Source organism: Oreochromis aureus, linkage group 16, assembly GCF_013358895.1.
Source record: "Oreochromis aureus strain Israel breed Guangdong linkage group 16, ZZ_aureus, whole genome shotgun sequence".
NCBI classification, from domain to species: Eukaryota; Metazoa; Chordata; class Actinopteri; order Cichliformes; family Cichlidae; genus Oreochromis; species Oreochromis aureus.
Window position 1 is genome coordinate 23,747,488 of NC_052957.1, and position 14,686 is coordinate 23,762,173.

A 14,686-nucleotide genomic window follows, 5' to 3' on the forward strand; every position below is an offset into this window, starting at 1 on the left:
GGCTGTATGATTTGTAATAACGCAAACGGTGGTTCAGTAACACAAACGCACATCATGCACCTCAGCATGTTGAGTCTGGTGTGTTTGATAAAGGTTAAAGATGCTACATTTCTGTCATAAGAGCCACAGGGAACATGACCCAACCTTCTTGCTGTACAGCGTCAGCAACATGCTAATATGACTGTATCATTTCCCGCTCCTAGATGATGGCCTAGAAACAAAATTACTACTAATAAATGGGCTCACTTCGCACAGCCTTTAACCCCTCAGCTGCTGCTGGTTTTCAGGAAAAATAGGAAGACATCATCGGATTATGTTAGCATATTACTAAAAATAAAAGTGAAGCCAAATCTTTTCTTATTGTACTCTTGTACCATTACCCCCATTGTTTTGTTTCGATTCCCACAATTCAATGCAGCGTGTCTGTCAGCGAAGCGAACAGCAAACTGTGCCTGTTTGTTGTTTCTTGGATATATTTCATTTGCCTTAGTATTTTTTTCCAACATCTTTTATTTTGTATTTCAATCAAGTCCTATCAAGCATGAAGTAATTCTTCACGCCTGAATTATTCTGGCATCAGTATCCTTGTTCATCATTTAGGGAAAACCCTTCTGTCCCATCCCACTGAGGAAAATTTAGTCAGGATAACTCTGGCATGCCTGTATTCCTATTTGTGCAAACAGAGTGATATCAACACAGACTAAAATCTTTGCAATTAATGAAATTTATCCAGTTTTACAGTGAAACTTGAGAGGCATTTAGTCTAAACTGACCTGCTCTTTTTCTCGTGTGCTTTAATCAATAGATCCTGTCTTTACAGCAGAGCTTTTTTCCCCTCTGGTGACCATTTAGGACCTCTTATTTAGACAATCATACCTTTGTAGATGGCTCCAATGTGTTGTGTTGACATATAAGACTGAAATTATAGCTCTCTGGGGTTCCTTTCGGGAAACATTACATACTCTCATTAAACACATCTCCACTGTAATCATGTCAGCTTTCAGTCTAAAGACCAAATGTCAGTGGGTGAGTGAGTTATTTAAGAGTTCAGTTGGTGTGAATGTCAATGAATACAGAGGAGCTCTTGTAATAGTCTTTAAAGACAACATGAAAATAACTCTTCATGGCACATGGACATGGCGCATTGGCTGTAAAAGCATTGAATCAGTGCAGATTATTCAGATGTTTTCATCTGTTGACAGTCCCGACTACATCATGCTGCCACGGGTATTGATGCAAATGCTGAGCTCAAAGACAAAAGCCCTCCACACACCTGTTAAAACTGTTCTCCTCCTCCACTCCACATCAATTGTACCCAGAGTATTTCCAACACTTCACAATACATTTTTATAATGATGGCAAATTTCAAAAGTCATTTTGCATCTGTGTCAGCTCTGCTGTAAAACCGTTCAAACTTCTGATCCCACAAATCAATAATTTCATTGTCTAACTCTCAACTGCTCTCCATCTCTCTTTCTCACTATCAGAGTGCAGTGCATCATCACAGACAAAAAGCTCAGCAGCCTCGCGAAAGATATCAGCCTATCACATGTCCAATAATCTGGGATCATGCAAGCAGCGAGTGTTGAGATGTGTCATGTATTTGAGAAAGGGACAGACCTTGCTTTCATTTTTGTTGGAGAGGGGTTGTGGTCTCTCCAAATGAGCTCAGCTGTGAAATCTGTTATTATGAACGACTTCACTGGAAGATGGAGTAAAAAGCCAGCGTAGGGAGGGGTGAGATGCAGTATCATTTAGAAATAGGAGTAACAATGCCCGTATCGCTTCGCTCTCATTTTTCTCCATTTCAAATCTGTGGTTTCACAAAGTTAAAGCAAATGATTGACACAAACGCCCCATATCCTGGCGGAAATGTAAGCAGGGAGCAGGTTTCCAAGTCTGTCTCACGTACACTAGGGATATAACATAAATCTTAGTTCACATCCATTGCATCCTGCTGTACCAATAATTACAGCATGTACTTCAATGTTCTGGTATTCTTCAGAAAGTTATTTCAGAACTGCACGCGTCCTCTGCAAAACCATTAAACACTGAGGCGAGAGAAACTGAAAAGTCCTAGAAATTAATCTTTTACATGGTAATCTTAAGATATGTAAACTTGAAGCTGTGTCTTTAAATTTCAAACGGGGACATTGTCAAATGTGATGGATGCTGAAAAGCATTTACAGTTTAAGGTTACCTCCAAAAAGTGCAGTGACAGGGCCAAGAAGCAGCCAGAAGCCAGCCCTTTATGTGTGTGCAGACAGGTTTTCTTGCTGTACAAACATGCAGACGAGTCTTTCTTGTAGGATATTAAATTATACCACTCCATTAAAAAACAGAACCATTTTTCTTTTTTCTTTTTTTTAAACTGAATACATTAAACCCCTCATGGTGAATTTTCCAGTCAGCTCTTAGGCATCGTGATTAGACATGGCAGGCATCAGTAAAGACAGTATCTTTTCTCAGGCTGCCAAAACAAAGCATACAAGAGCAAAGGTGCAAAATTCAGTTAACTAATCAAGCTTACCTCCGAAGCCGCAGGCATATCTTTGACTAATTACATTAGTTTGTGGGTTAACAAGTTAAAAGCAGATGGGGAAGTCTAAGTACTACCTTGATTCATGCCTTAGTACCAGAAAAATGACACTTCTATATATTAGTATGGCTCATCAAGTAAAGACATTTTACCCATAAACATGCAGCTTTTAGTGTTTTAGGAGAATATCTGTAACTGCCAAGTAAACACTCAAGGTTTCTTACAGTATTCAGGTTTTATCAAGCTCACTAGAGCAGACATTCATAAATCAGCAGGAGACGGGGTTTTCAATCAATGTGAAGCTTACATTAGCTTAATTAGCTCAAAAAATGTTACTCAAAGCAGACTTCCTGTAATTTTTAAATTGGCTTCAATTAAAAAGGCTCTTGCGTTAGGAAACTCAAAGACAGATGCTACCATCCTGGTGCAAAAGAAATTTCTTTTACTCCAGTTTTCCCTTTTATGACGTATTTTTTTAATTCATGTTTTGAAATTGTGGGTTGATGTCATGCAATAGTGGGGGCTCGGCCAGTCTGAGGAACTCATGGGTGCCGCTTTGTCTTATTCTGGCTTCAGCAGTATCTAAGGCCTCGGTCACACTGGTCTAAAGACCTGTTAGTAAGAACCAGCAGTTGCAAAGAAAAAATCTGTATTCGCCGTCAAGTTAGCAAGTGGTTGCTGGAAGTTGGAGAATGTTGTTGGTGGAGATCACTGTCTGCCTCATCACTGTAACCTAAACATGTCAAAAGGGGCAGTTTGCTTCACACTTTTCACTCACTCTCACTACCCCTCAGAGAGTAGTTTGCTAGTGTTTGCAGACAAGTCAGAATCTCTCGATTTCATTGCAGCAACTGCCAGAAACCTCCAGCAACCACTTGCAACTGGTTGTGGAATTAACACATATATTCCATAGCGACTGGCAGTCGCCATGTGTCACAGACCAGTTTATAGACCTGATTGAATTGGTCTTTAGCAACTGATTTCATAGCAACTGGCAGAGACCTGAAGCAGCCACTCGCAACTGATCAGGGAACATACATTTGTTGTCCATTAACAATGGTTTCCAGGTGGTCACAAACTGGTCTCTAGACCTGTTCAGTTTCCCCATTGACATTTTGTTTTCAGCCATTTTTCATTAATCAAAGTTTTCACCCAGTTTAGTATATCAATAAATTTACAGATGCAGCTTGCTAACTAAGCAACAACAATAAGATGGCAATACCAAAATGCTCGGTTTGAGGCTTTAAAATAATAGATGAAGTCATGCAACCTTTGCAGGGAATATAATCTAACAAAGTCAGCAAAGTGTCTTTCTTTGTTTGGAAAGTGCCATTTGTCATCCATATACGGTACTGTCATGACTCATCATAAAGTATTTATACTCTAATTTCATTTAAAGGGTCTCTTGTGATTACTACTATTGCCAGCCTATGTTATTACTGATAGCCTAAACAGAAATTTCAATGACTTCAAGGGACTCAAAAATGAACTGATTGAAAACAAAGAAGTTCATAAAACTGACAACTGAGGAACAATTTCTTAAACTCTCTAAAGTTATTTCTTCAAATCTGACAAGTCCACGTCAGTACACATGCACAACTGACAATTTCACCACTCTGTATCATAAATAACTCAAAAGAGTGACAGTGTAGTTTCTGTCAGAAAGTGTGGTAAAAGGAATTGGGAAATGATTGTGAGCATTTGTTTCCAGTCGTCTTTTCTTGGTGTCATTGTGTTGGTTATGCTTATTTATATTGCATGTTGACAGCCTAATAAAAAACATGCAGAACACTTCATCACAAAGCTGTCTAATTTTACTTAACTGACATCATCCACGGTAATCAAACTGTAATTCACATTTAGCCACATACTCCTCACAGCAACATTTCACACCACAGGTAGCTAACTGTATCTATGACTCAGATTACAAAGCAATCAACTAACCGTCACTTCTCGCTCGCATTCTACCTGCAACCCATCCTGAGGATATTTATTTGGCATTTAAATATTCATTGTACTTTATACAGTTGACTCTCTTGACTGTTGGGATGTTTATTTGAAAGTGAAAGAAGCACTAGACTGTTTACAAAAGACAGATATAACCTTTTAAAGAAGATTTATTCAAAAAGGGCAATATTACCTCTAATGGCTTAAAATGCAAGGTACAGAAAGCAAAGCCTAACAGTATTAGCTAGACACAAAACCATCTCATGCTTTGCCTAGATTTATAAAAAAAAAAAAAGGAGTAATAATTCCATTGTGATATTATCTAATCTAAAAACGAGTGTGAGATATTTTACAGATATTAGCTGATTAGCTGACATACAATCGATCATATTTATCAACTTAAATTTAAAGAACAGGCAGGTAAGGTCAAACACAAGATCTCAAATGCTACTGCTGTCTTCACTTTGCTCATATATTTGTATCTCTGGGTTGGTCTCTCCTAATTCCTGAGGAAATATCCGTCTTTCTAGCTGCTAGTTAGCTAGCTGCTAACGACTAGCTTTCTTTGTTTGCTGTTTAGTGCTGAGGAGGTATTTTTTGTAATATAATGCTAAAAAATGCTGCATTTTTATAGCATGCCCCTTAGCAGAAGATTTTTTTTTAACAATTTACAATACAATAAAAGGAAACCTATGACACTGGAAAAATAAGCAGGACAGCATCAGCAAATACTCTTTTTTTTTTCCCCATCATAAAATATATTTAATTAACTTATTTTTATACCATATTCTTCCTGGCTTTTCCATGTTGTCCTTGCAGTGCCACTTTGTAATAACACAACTTGCACTGGATGGTGGACTATCTAGGAGGAAAGTGACAAATCGCCAGGGTGGCACCGCATTTGAATACAATGAATTCTGTAGAGTGACCCATTCTCTTTACAAATGTTTGGAAAGCCAGTCTGGATGGCTAGGTTCTTGCTTTTATACACCTGTAACAATGAAACTGAAAATACATGATTTGAAAGATTAAGAGGTGTGGCCCAGTAGTTTTTTCCATAGTGTATCTATGAGTGTATTCCTATAAGCAATACTTTCACAGGGTATTTGATATTTGATCCATCCTTAAAGACAGTATATGTTTTAAGTTGAGCGCTGAATAAAGTGGTTTAGCAGATCCCTCCCTGAGCTAGGGGGCTCTTCAACTGACAGGGAGTTTGTTCCATCCTTGCAGGAGTCCACTCTGCAGGTGAGGGAGAGTCATAAGAGAGGTGGAGAATAAACTTAACCTGGGTGTCTACTGTCTTTTGCAGTCTGGGAGATGATTGAATGTTAGGGTGGGTACAGTTTCCTCTGCGGTGGGGTCGGGTGGACTGCCCCGGGTCCTGTGGGGCTGGGCGGTCCTGCTGCCGTAGGCCCCGATCTGGATGGGCCTGGGCTCCCTTGCCTTGGTGGGTGCCGAAGGACGGGGGTGCCTACTGGGGTCAGCAGGGGAGCTGGTCCCAGGGAGGGGCATCTTGCTCCTCCCTTCTTTTCCTCCCCATCCCCGGCTGCCTCCCTCTTCCCGCTCCAACACACCCACCCACACAAGTAGGGCCTTGGGGTGCGGGTGTGTCACCAGGGTGCAGGGGAGGCATTCTCCCCCCCTCTGTTCCCTTCTGGCCACCTGTGCCTCAATTTTATTCTACAACTTAGACATCCACATTACTCACACTCTCATAACACATACATATAGGGCCTTGAGGGTGGGCACGTTAACGGCGTCCAGTGGACAGTCTGTACTCAACCCCACCTCTGGCGCCGGTGCCCACCTCTCAATTTTAAATCCATGTAGACATTGAGGATTCTCGGGAGGGGCCGTGCTAACACTTGCTGCTCTCTGGCAGCAGCAGCATGCTCTCCCATGTTTTAAATGCACCTTAGAACAACACGCAGCAACACTACACATGAGCGAGAGGAGGGAGGTTTGGGGTCTTCACACACCCCTGTTCTCTGCTGGCTATCGGGGCGGGGGGGCTGGGAGGAGGTGTTGGCCGTCCGTTTGGGATCTGGGATGTGGGGCCTCCCTGCTGCTGCGGAGCCTGGGGTGGTCTGCTTGCCTCCACTCCGGGGGAAAGGGTAACATCTCCTGGGTCTAGGTGCCGTCTCCCCCTCCAGGGGCAAGGGTACCTGGACCTGGGGTATAGAGTTTGTTTGGGGAGTGTGATTGTGTGTACAGTGTCCATGTATGTCTATCCCTATGTTGGGTGAGTGCTGAGTATTTGTATATGTGTGCATGAGGGTGGGAATGCATGTTTGTGTCTGTGTGTGCCTGTTTGTCTGTGTTTATATGTCAGGTCGGGTCTTACACTCCACCTCTCTGGGAACTCCCAGGCCCTCCAAAGGCCTATCTCCCCTCACCACACTCCCTGCTGGTAACTGATGCCCTCAGGGGTTGGTGCGTTGGTGGTTCTTGGTGTCCGGGGCTGGGCGCTCAGGTATGTACCAGCTCACTCCCGATGACTACTTGGCGGGGCCTGGTGCCTGTTGCTCGGTCAGGCCTCTTCCGGGGCAAAGGGGGCCCTCGGGCCTCCGGTCTCTGGGCCTGCGGCTCGGTTCACTCTGGCACAGCTGGCTGCCGGCAGAGTCGGCGGGCACACCAGTGCAGCCCCCTCTGGCTTCTGCTCTGTGGCTACTGGGTGACCCATCACCTGGGGCTCTCCTCAGCTCTTCCCAGGAGGGTGGCAAGGATGCCCCTCCGGTGGTCCTCCTTGGGCTCTCGCACTCTGGGGCCTCTGGATGTCTGGAGCCTGGATCTCCTCCATGCCTACTTCATGCCCTGGGGGACGGGGCTATGGCTCTCTACATCCTCTAGCAGATCGTTACATGGGGAAACCTTTTGAATACAAGCGCGCTGATCCACACAGGTGTGCACACGGGTGTTCACTGTTCATAGACATAAACTACACCTTTATTGGCTGCTATTTCCAAGCACAATGTGCGCTGTCGGCCCTGCTTGCTACACAACAACATTCAATATTTAGTATTTACTGCTGTTTACACTTAGCTAGATTAACGTGATGGTGTTGTGTTTAGTATGTTGCTCTGGGTTTTTTTTGCTTGTTTTGTCTTCTTTTTCTCTCAACAGGTGATTCAGGAGATTCTTTTTCTCTTTTTAAGTGCCCTTTCTCACTGTCCCTCGCCCCTTCTGTTTTTCTTTTCCTTCATCCTTCTTTCTCCCTTTCCTATCCCTCAGTCATGTCTGTCCCGTCTGTAACAACTGAAAATAAAATAAAATAAATAATAACAACAAAGGTTGATCAAATGGACCAATACGGCAAGGCCGTGATGATCCATTTGGCAAAGTAAATCCATTGGGTATCCTTGTTGGTCTTCAGACAACAATTCTGACGGCTAAAGAACCAAATGGGACAGGCAAAAAAAACCAAACAAACAAAAAAAGATCCCTCCCTGAGCTTGGTTCTGCCGGAGGTTTCTTCCTCTCAAAAGGAGTTTTCCCTTTGCACTGTTGCCAAATGCTTGCTTATAGGGGGTTGTCTGATTATTGGGGTTTTCTCTAAAACAATAAAGCACTTTGAGACAACTGTTGTTGTGAATTGGGGCTATATAAATAGAATAGAATTGAATTGAATACAAATTCACGCTAATACACTATTAACTAGATGTAAATGGTAAACATGATATATTTTATTTCATTCATTTCATTTTTTTTCCTTACAGACATTAACATGTAGCTAACATTTCTCTTCTTCTTGTGTTTCTGTCTTTGTCTGTATAGAAACACCATTTATAGATTGATATATTTGCCCACTCATGACATTTCTCTGTAAACCTGATTGCACACAGAGGGAGGTAGAATGGTAGCCAGGAACTTGATTCTTATCACCTCTGCAGGTCACATTCTTGAAAAGCAAGAGAGACGGAGCCCAAATTAATTCACAGGGGAAACTGATCGTGCCATTGCCCGAGCAGATGAAAGTGAAAAAAGCTGTCTTGTTGATCTGTGACATATCAACTGCAGCAACACCTAATTTCATGTCTCTTTCTAAATGACAACAGAGCATGGCAGTAATCACAGAGAAGAAAAACAGTCCTTGACCAAGAATCTCCAAGAATCCAAATGGTTTTATATCAAATAATAACAAAACACGTTTATCCCCTCTGTGTATATTCACGTCCATTCTAAGGACATGTATGCTCTTGAGATATTTTTAGAAAAAGAGGGTTCATCGATGTGACACGTAGTTTAAAAGATTTAGTAAATGCTGTCAGTTTAACAGTGTGAAGGTTATTCGAAAAGCGATACATATTTAACTGTAAATCCTGTTTTTTACATCTTTGCTGTGATCTTTCAGGGTGTGTGTGTGTGTGTAACTACTGCAGTTTAGCCATTTACAAACTTACTGAAATGTTTCTGTATGAAACCTAGCAACGTGCAACGGTGGTTGGAGGAAGTTATTTTTAGCCAGCCCTGCTGTTACTCTAATTGTAGGAGTCTGTCTTTGAATCGTACCCGTCCCCTTTAATTACACTGCATTTTCTTAGTTACCACAAATTAAACTAGCGCAAGTACGTAAGACAAATGAAGCAAGTATCTTTTAACTGTACGAATAATGATCTACCCTCTTTATAAATTCTCAAAAAAATGTGATTTTGGGGGGGAAACAGTAAATTTTTTCGATAAATTGCTCTGAGATAAGAACTGCATGCAAAAGAGACACCGACACCAGAAACTGACACCAAACGAACATGCATTTTCAGCAGGACAGTAACAACAACAGTGTATAGTTTCATTTGTATGGGTTTCACAGACAGACTCGTAAACTTACTGTTACATGACAGACAATGCATTCAAAGGAAATCCACTTTATCATTCAAGATGCTGATACAGAGGTAGCGCTTGATCTTAAAAGGTATTAAAGGCCTACTCACGACGCTGTCAGGTAGAATTTATTGGCACATAAATGTAGAATTTGCAAAGTCCTGCTTTATATATTGCTAGTGGCTCCATAGTGTAGTGGTTTACACATTTTCCTAACAGGCAGAAGATCCCTGCTTCCATACTCAAGAAGAAACAATCCTTTTGGAGTTTTGTCAGGAAGGGCATCTGGTGTAATATCTGTAAAAATCAAACATGCGGAGCATCCTCTTGTGAATAAAGAAGCTTTTTTTTATTTTCAAATAAATTGCTCCTAGCATCTAAAGAATTGCCTTTTGTTTAATTACAGTGACACTTATTTGGTTTTTATTATTTTAGGTAATGTGAGACGTAATAAATTGAAATCCACAGTGGTTTATGAGCCTCTACGTGAAAATATCTCACATTCCCTCAGTTCATGAACGTTTCTCAGTTCGAAGCACCTCTACAAGGTTGTAGTCGTCTAATAGTCAGCATGGTTGGCTCATAAATATAATCTTAGATCATAGAAAAGAACCAGGAGAAGTTTAACAATCTCTGCAGGAAACTTATTTTGTTATAGTAATTCAATCTTAAATTAAAAAAAGAAAGAAGTACATGAGATTTTTTTTTTTAATGAGTCTTAGGTCCAGCTTTCTGACTATGTCACAGATAATAAAGATGTTTCACTTCAAATGCTATGAGCCAACATCACCTGGAGGCCTGTGTGTCATGTGACCTCACCTGTAGTGTCACTCTGCTGTCACTTTGAAGAAGCCACCCACTGACTTCACGCACCCACAGCAATTCTGCTCTTTCAACAACCCGGCTATTTACCATCTACATTTCAATCATTTCAGCCCAAGATATGTCAAAGAGCGCCACTCGCATATCTGCCTTTATTGACTGTCGCAGTACATATGACATAATTTTCCCCTCTACACTACAAATACCCTCATTAAACCATTTATCATGGCTGTGTGCATCATTCAATGACACTCAAACTTTTACAATGACATCTGTGTGGGCATTTATAGGGCCGTCACTGCCACTTAAGCTTCAGGGTTAAACGTCCTATATCTACATCCTTTCCACTAAGCTGCTTCATCACTTTTAATTTACTTAATGAAGTACATTCACTCAAAGACATGTACCCGTACTGTTACACAAGAGTGAACATTAAGAGTAGATCCGCAGTAGCAGTTGTACCAGACCACCAACCCTAAGGACAAGCCACCACATGAAACAACAATCTTGCTGGAAAACAGAGACACAACTGGAAGAATGTTAACAGGTCACTGAGTATAAAATCTTGGTGACTTTACCCGAAGGCAGTTTTGCAAAAGGGCTAAAAGTGGACGCGTAGCTTTACATGATGGCAAACTGCCATATCCAGCAAGGAAGTGACTCATCCTGTTGTGTTATGGAGCTTTAACCCAACCCTTCACTTACATCAGAATGCAGAACTGCACTATGTTTTATCATAACCTGATCTGGACCACTGTGAGGAGAGGAGATGCTTTAGAGAACCAGGCACTGGATTCCTCTCATCTTCTTTCAACACTAAAGAATGTGGTCTACTTCAAGAAATACTCCATATGTATCCATGCACATCAGTACAGCTGCCCAATGAATGCAAAGCCACTGACCCTTTTCTATAGGCTTACTTATAAAAGGGAAGACTCAGTGTGAATGGGCTCACAACCCGTTAGTACATAATTACAGGGGCCTAAAGACAAGTTCTCCACATGTGTAACTTTGTGCTATCACACACCCAGTGACAGAAAATAAATGTTGCCTTTAACAGGGAACTATTAACCCACGCTAGAATAAAATCAAGTGCCCTCCATACTCTGCTTTAAACCTCTCCAGATGAATTGGTCCTGTACAGTCGCTAAGCCTTTGTGTGTGTGTGTGTGTGTGTGTGTGTGTGTGTGTGTGTGTGTGTGTGTGTGTGTGTGTGTGCAAAGAGAAACTGAATACAATCCGTGAATTATAAGACTGGTGTTTATACGGTAACAAAAACTGCAGCCATATTGATACAGTCTGTTTAGTTTGGTCTTTCTCGGTTCTCTCAATTCTGCTGTGTTACTAAAAATACAACCAAAGAGCTGTAGCACTAAGTCTAGGCCTTTGCAGCTCAGGCCTGGCGAACAGTTTAGGAAACACTTTGCTGACACAGGGCCACGCAGAGGACTCGCTGTCCCACTATGACAATGGCACTTTAACAACTTGTGTGAGGATTTCTAAAGCACCTTTGGAGTTGAAACAAGTCAGTTGTGTGATTTGCCTGGCAGTGCGGATTCAATGAGTTAGCAGCTTTTAGTTGGTCGAAACACTACTACACCCCACTGACACAGTCAGCGTACTGGCCTACTTCATTACTTCATTTCCCAGTAAACTACTGGCCCTATCACTTGCTGTAGCACATGCCCTGACCATTTTGTGGTCAGGGCAAAGTCTTAGCTTTGATTGACTGGATGAACTGCGTTAAGCACAACTTACTGTCTCGCAGTGGCTTTTCTACTGAGCAAAGTCAGTCATCAGTCCAGCGCCCACTGTACCACAATATTATGCTTTTAGTATGATCAGCAAGGAATAGGAACATAAAATGTATAGCCTTTATGCTAGTAATGCTAGTAATTTCAGACATGTAATACTGAGAGTTATATATATATATACAATTCTACTGAGAAATTGTTGTACATATTTGCTGTTTATTGGTTGTTCTGTTTTTAAAGTCCTACCCTCTTTGTTACAGCTTATTTTTTCTAATTTAATCAAAAGTAGATAGTAGCAAAACTCTGGAAATAAAACAAATGCAGAGGTTGTATAACAGCACTTAGAGGACGAAAAATAAATGTCTACTCCATTAATTACGAAAAAAAATTATTTTTTAAAAGTCTTTCCAAGTTACAACTCCTTTCCTTAAACTAAAAGAGAAGATGGGAACCAGGAGCAGAACTGAACCAGTGTTTACAAATGAGTGAGGTGCAGAATTTGTTCTTTTAATTTGTCATATTTAAAACTACCAGTAGAAAATGCTGCACCCCTGAAGAGATAAGTTAGAGTCTAATCAGCATCAGAAATTTTTAACTGACTATAAAGGGCTTTATATTGTACAGCTTCCCTCTAATGCAAGAACAACTGTTTATACTGAAATATAGAAGATGAGTATTGCTTAGAGAAATCTTTTCAAAGTAAAAGCCACTTAGAGTGTCACACTCTGCCTTGTTTTGGAAAACAAAAATACCCAGGTTATGCCCATGCCCCGCGATGACATAATCTTCCTGCTTGCCAGGAAAAATGTGAGTAAGAACAATTATTATGCATTATAACATAATATAAATGGATGGCATACATGCATTAACAAATATCAGCAAATATTTATATTTCAGAACAACATAAATACAGCAGACCGGCAAGAATTTATCCCACTTTCCTGCTTGGAGTTTGTAGCATGAGAAAATAGTTCCAAAGATGTTTATTATGTAGCCGTCATTATATTTTTCACAGATTTTGGCAAATCTTGTAATGCCTCCAAATTAGCTGTTGTAGCTGGGCCTATGAGAAAAATGCGTATTGCTAAACTGAAGGCACAAACTGAGGCTAACTGTGTTTTCACCCTATCTTGAGCTATACCAACACAAACCTTGGCTAACCTTTACTGTGGAGACATAATGCTGTAAAATATAACTTCTTCTTCTTCTTGGTAATTGATAGTAAACAGTGTCTTGTTATCACTCCTGCAGTGTCTGCAAAGCGTGATTGTCCCACTACAGTATGGTGATGATCTACTATACTGCAGTTGCAGTGTCGAAAAACTGTGCTGCTACTCAGCCCATCATCTACTACCCGCTTCATGAGGTAACAAGTAGCCCGCACTACATGCTGTCTACCTGGGGCTTTACAACAGCCTGTTGAAATAAGCATTCCTGGCACACTGGACCTCTGCATTGTTACATTTGTTTTGGCAGGATGTATTTTTAAAAAATACGTGATGTTGCTGTGATCCTAAATTCGGGGCTTAGGCATTGCTCTTGTTATTTTTTGTACCAGAAAAAAAGTGCACAATCTTAATCGAAACGATGTCGACTGCTCAAGTGCAGGATTTGCTTCGGTGCAGCGTATCCCAGTCCTTTTCTACATGCCCTACTCGCACCTCAGCTGCCTGGCTTCGTCAACATAAAAGAAACTCAGGTGCTCGTGTAAAAATCACGCTTTCGCAGGGCCCGCATGATGAGTATTGGTCTGCATCAGCAGAGTGACAGACATGAAAGAATAGTCTGTCTCCTCCGGCTGTTTCGCTGAAAACACAGCGAGTATAGCTCATTTAATAGAGAAGTGGTGATGCAGAGGAGTGGGGGGGGGACACTGCTGCAGTCAACCCGAGGATGGAATAATCTGGTTAGGGGGGAATCACGTTGTCCAGAAAAAAAAAGAAAGAAAGAAAAAAAGAAATAATAAATAAATAACTGTGCGTGGATGTGATCCTCTGAAATACCATCGAGCCCCTGTGTGTGTCTGAGAGTGAGAGAGAGAGAGGTGGGGGGGGGGAGCAAGCGTTATTTAAAAAGTTAGAAGATCATGGTGCCGTGGTGATGCAGCGGGGGGGCTTTGTGTGTCTCTGCGCTGTGCCCCCCCTCCCAAAAAAAAGACCTGAGCTCGCCGAGGTAGTAGCAGCACAGAATAAGTTGTCCCCCCCTCCTCCCCTCCTTCCAGAGCCTCTGCATGATCCACTCGCTGCATAAATGTGATTGCAGATCTATCATCGTTACGACCAAATTAACAGAATTACGCAGACACTCAACTCTCGGCACACAAGCACGCATAAAGCCGGTTCGCTGAGAAACGGAGGAGTAGGCATAAATGGTGATGAGCTTACCACTTGGATTCTTGTTTTTCTTAAGACTCTTGCCACAAAGACACTGCAGCATATGCGTTCCTTTGCTGAAAATGTTCCAAAGAAACCACATTGATTTGGGCGAAGAGCAATCCCGTGTCTTAAACACCCAGATATAGATGAGATCCTTGCGGTTGCATAATAACACAATTGGATCAGTTCTCCCGAGCAAGGCTACCAATTGTATCATAGAAAAAATAGGTATATCCAAGTCCTGTGCGCTTTCATTCACGTGACAAAATATTCACTGTCTGTCACACTTCGTGATAATGGTGTGTTTTCTTCTTCTGGCGTGTAAAGAATGCCTCCTCAACTAGTCGACAATAGAAAATATACTCTGGAAATTGCATGTGTCGCACCGGGAGGAGACGGGTCGCCAGTAAACAAACACACAACTAACG

General features: G+C 41.5%; 1 protein-coding gene across 1 annotated transcript in view; it reads right to left on the minus strand.

Annotated features, from left to right (window-relative positions):
- Nucleotides 1–14,475, minus strand: part of fgf14 (fibroblast growth factor 14) — a 108,058-nt gene extending 93,583 nt beyond the window's left edge. The window contains exon 1 of the mRNA XM_039600512.1: nt 14,268–14,475. Within this exon, the coding sequence (XP_039456446.1) occupies nt 14,268–14,475 (208 nt within the window). The remainder of the gene's footprint in view (nt 1–14,267) is intronic.
- Between the last annotated feature and the right edge of the window lie 211 nt (nt 14,476–14,686).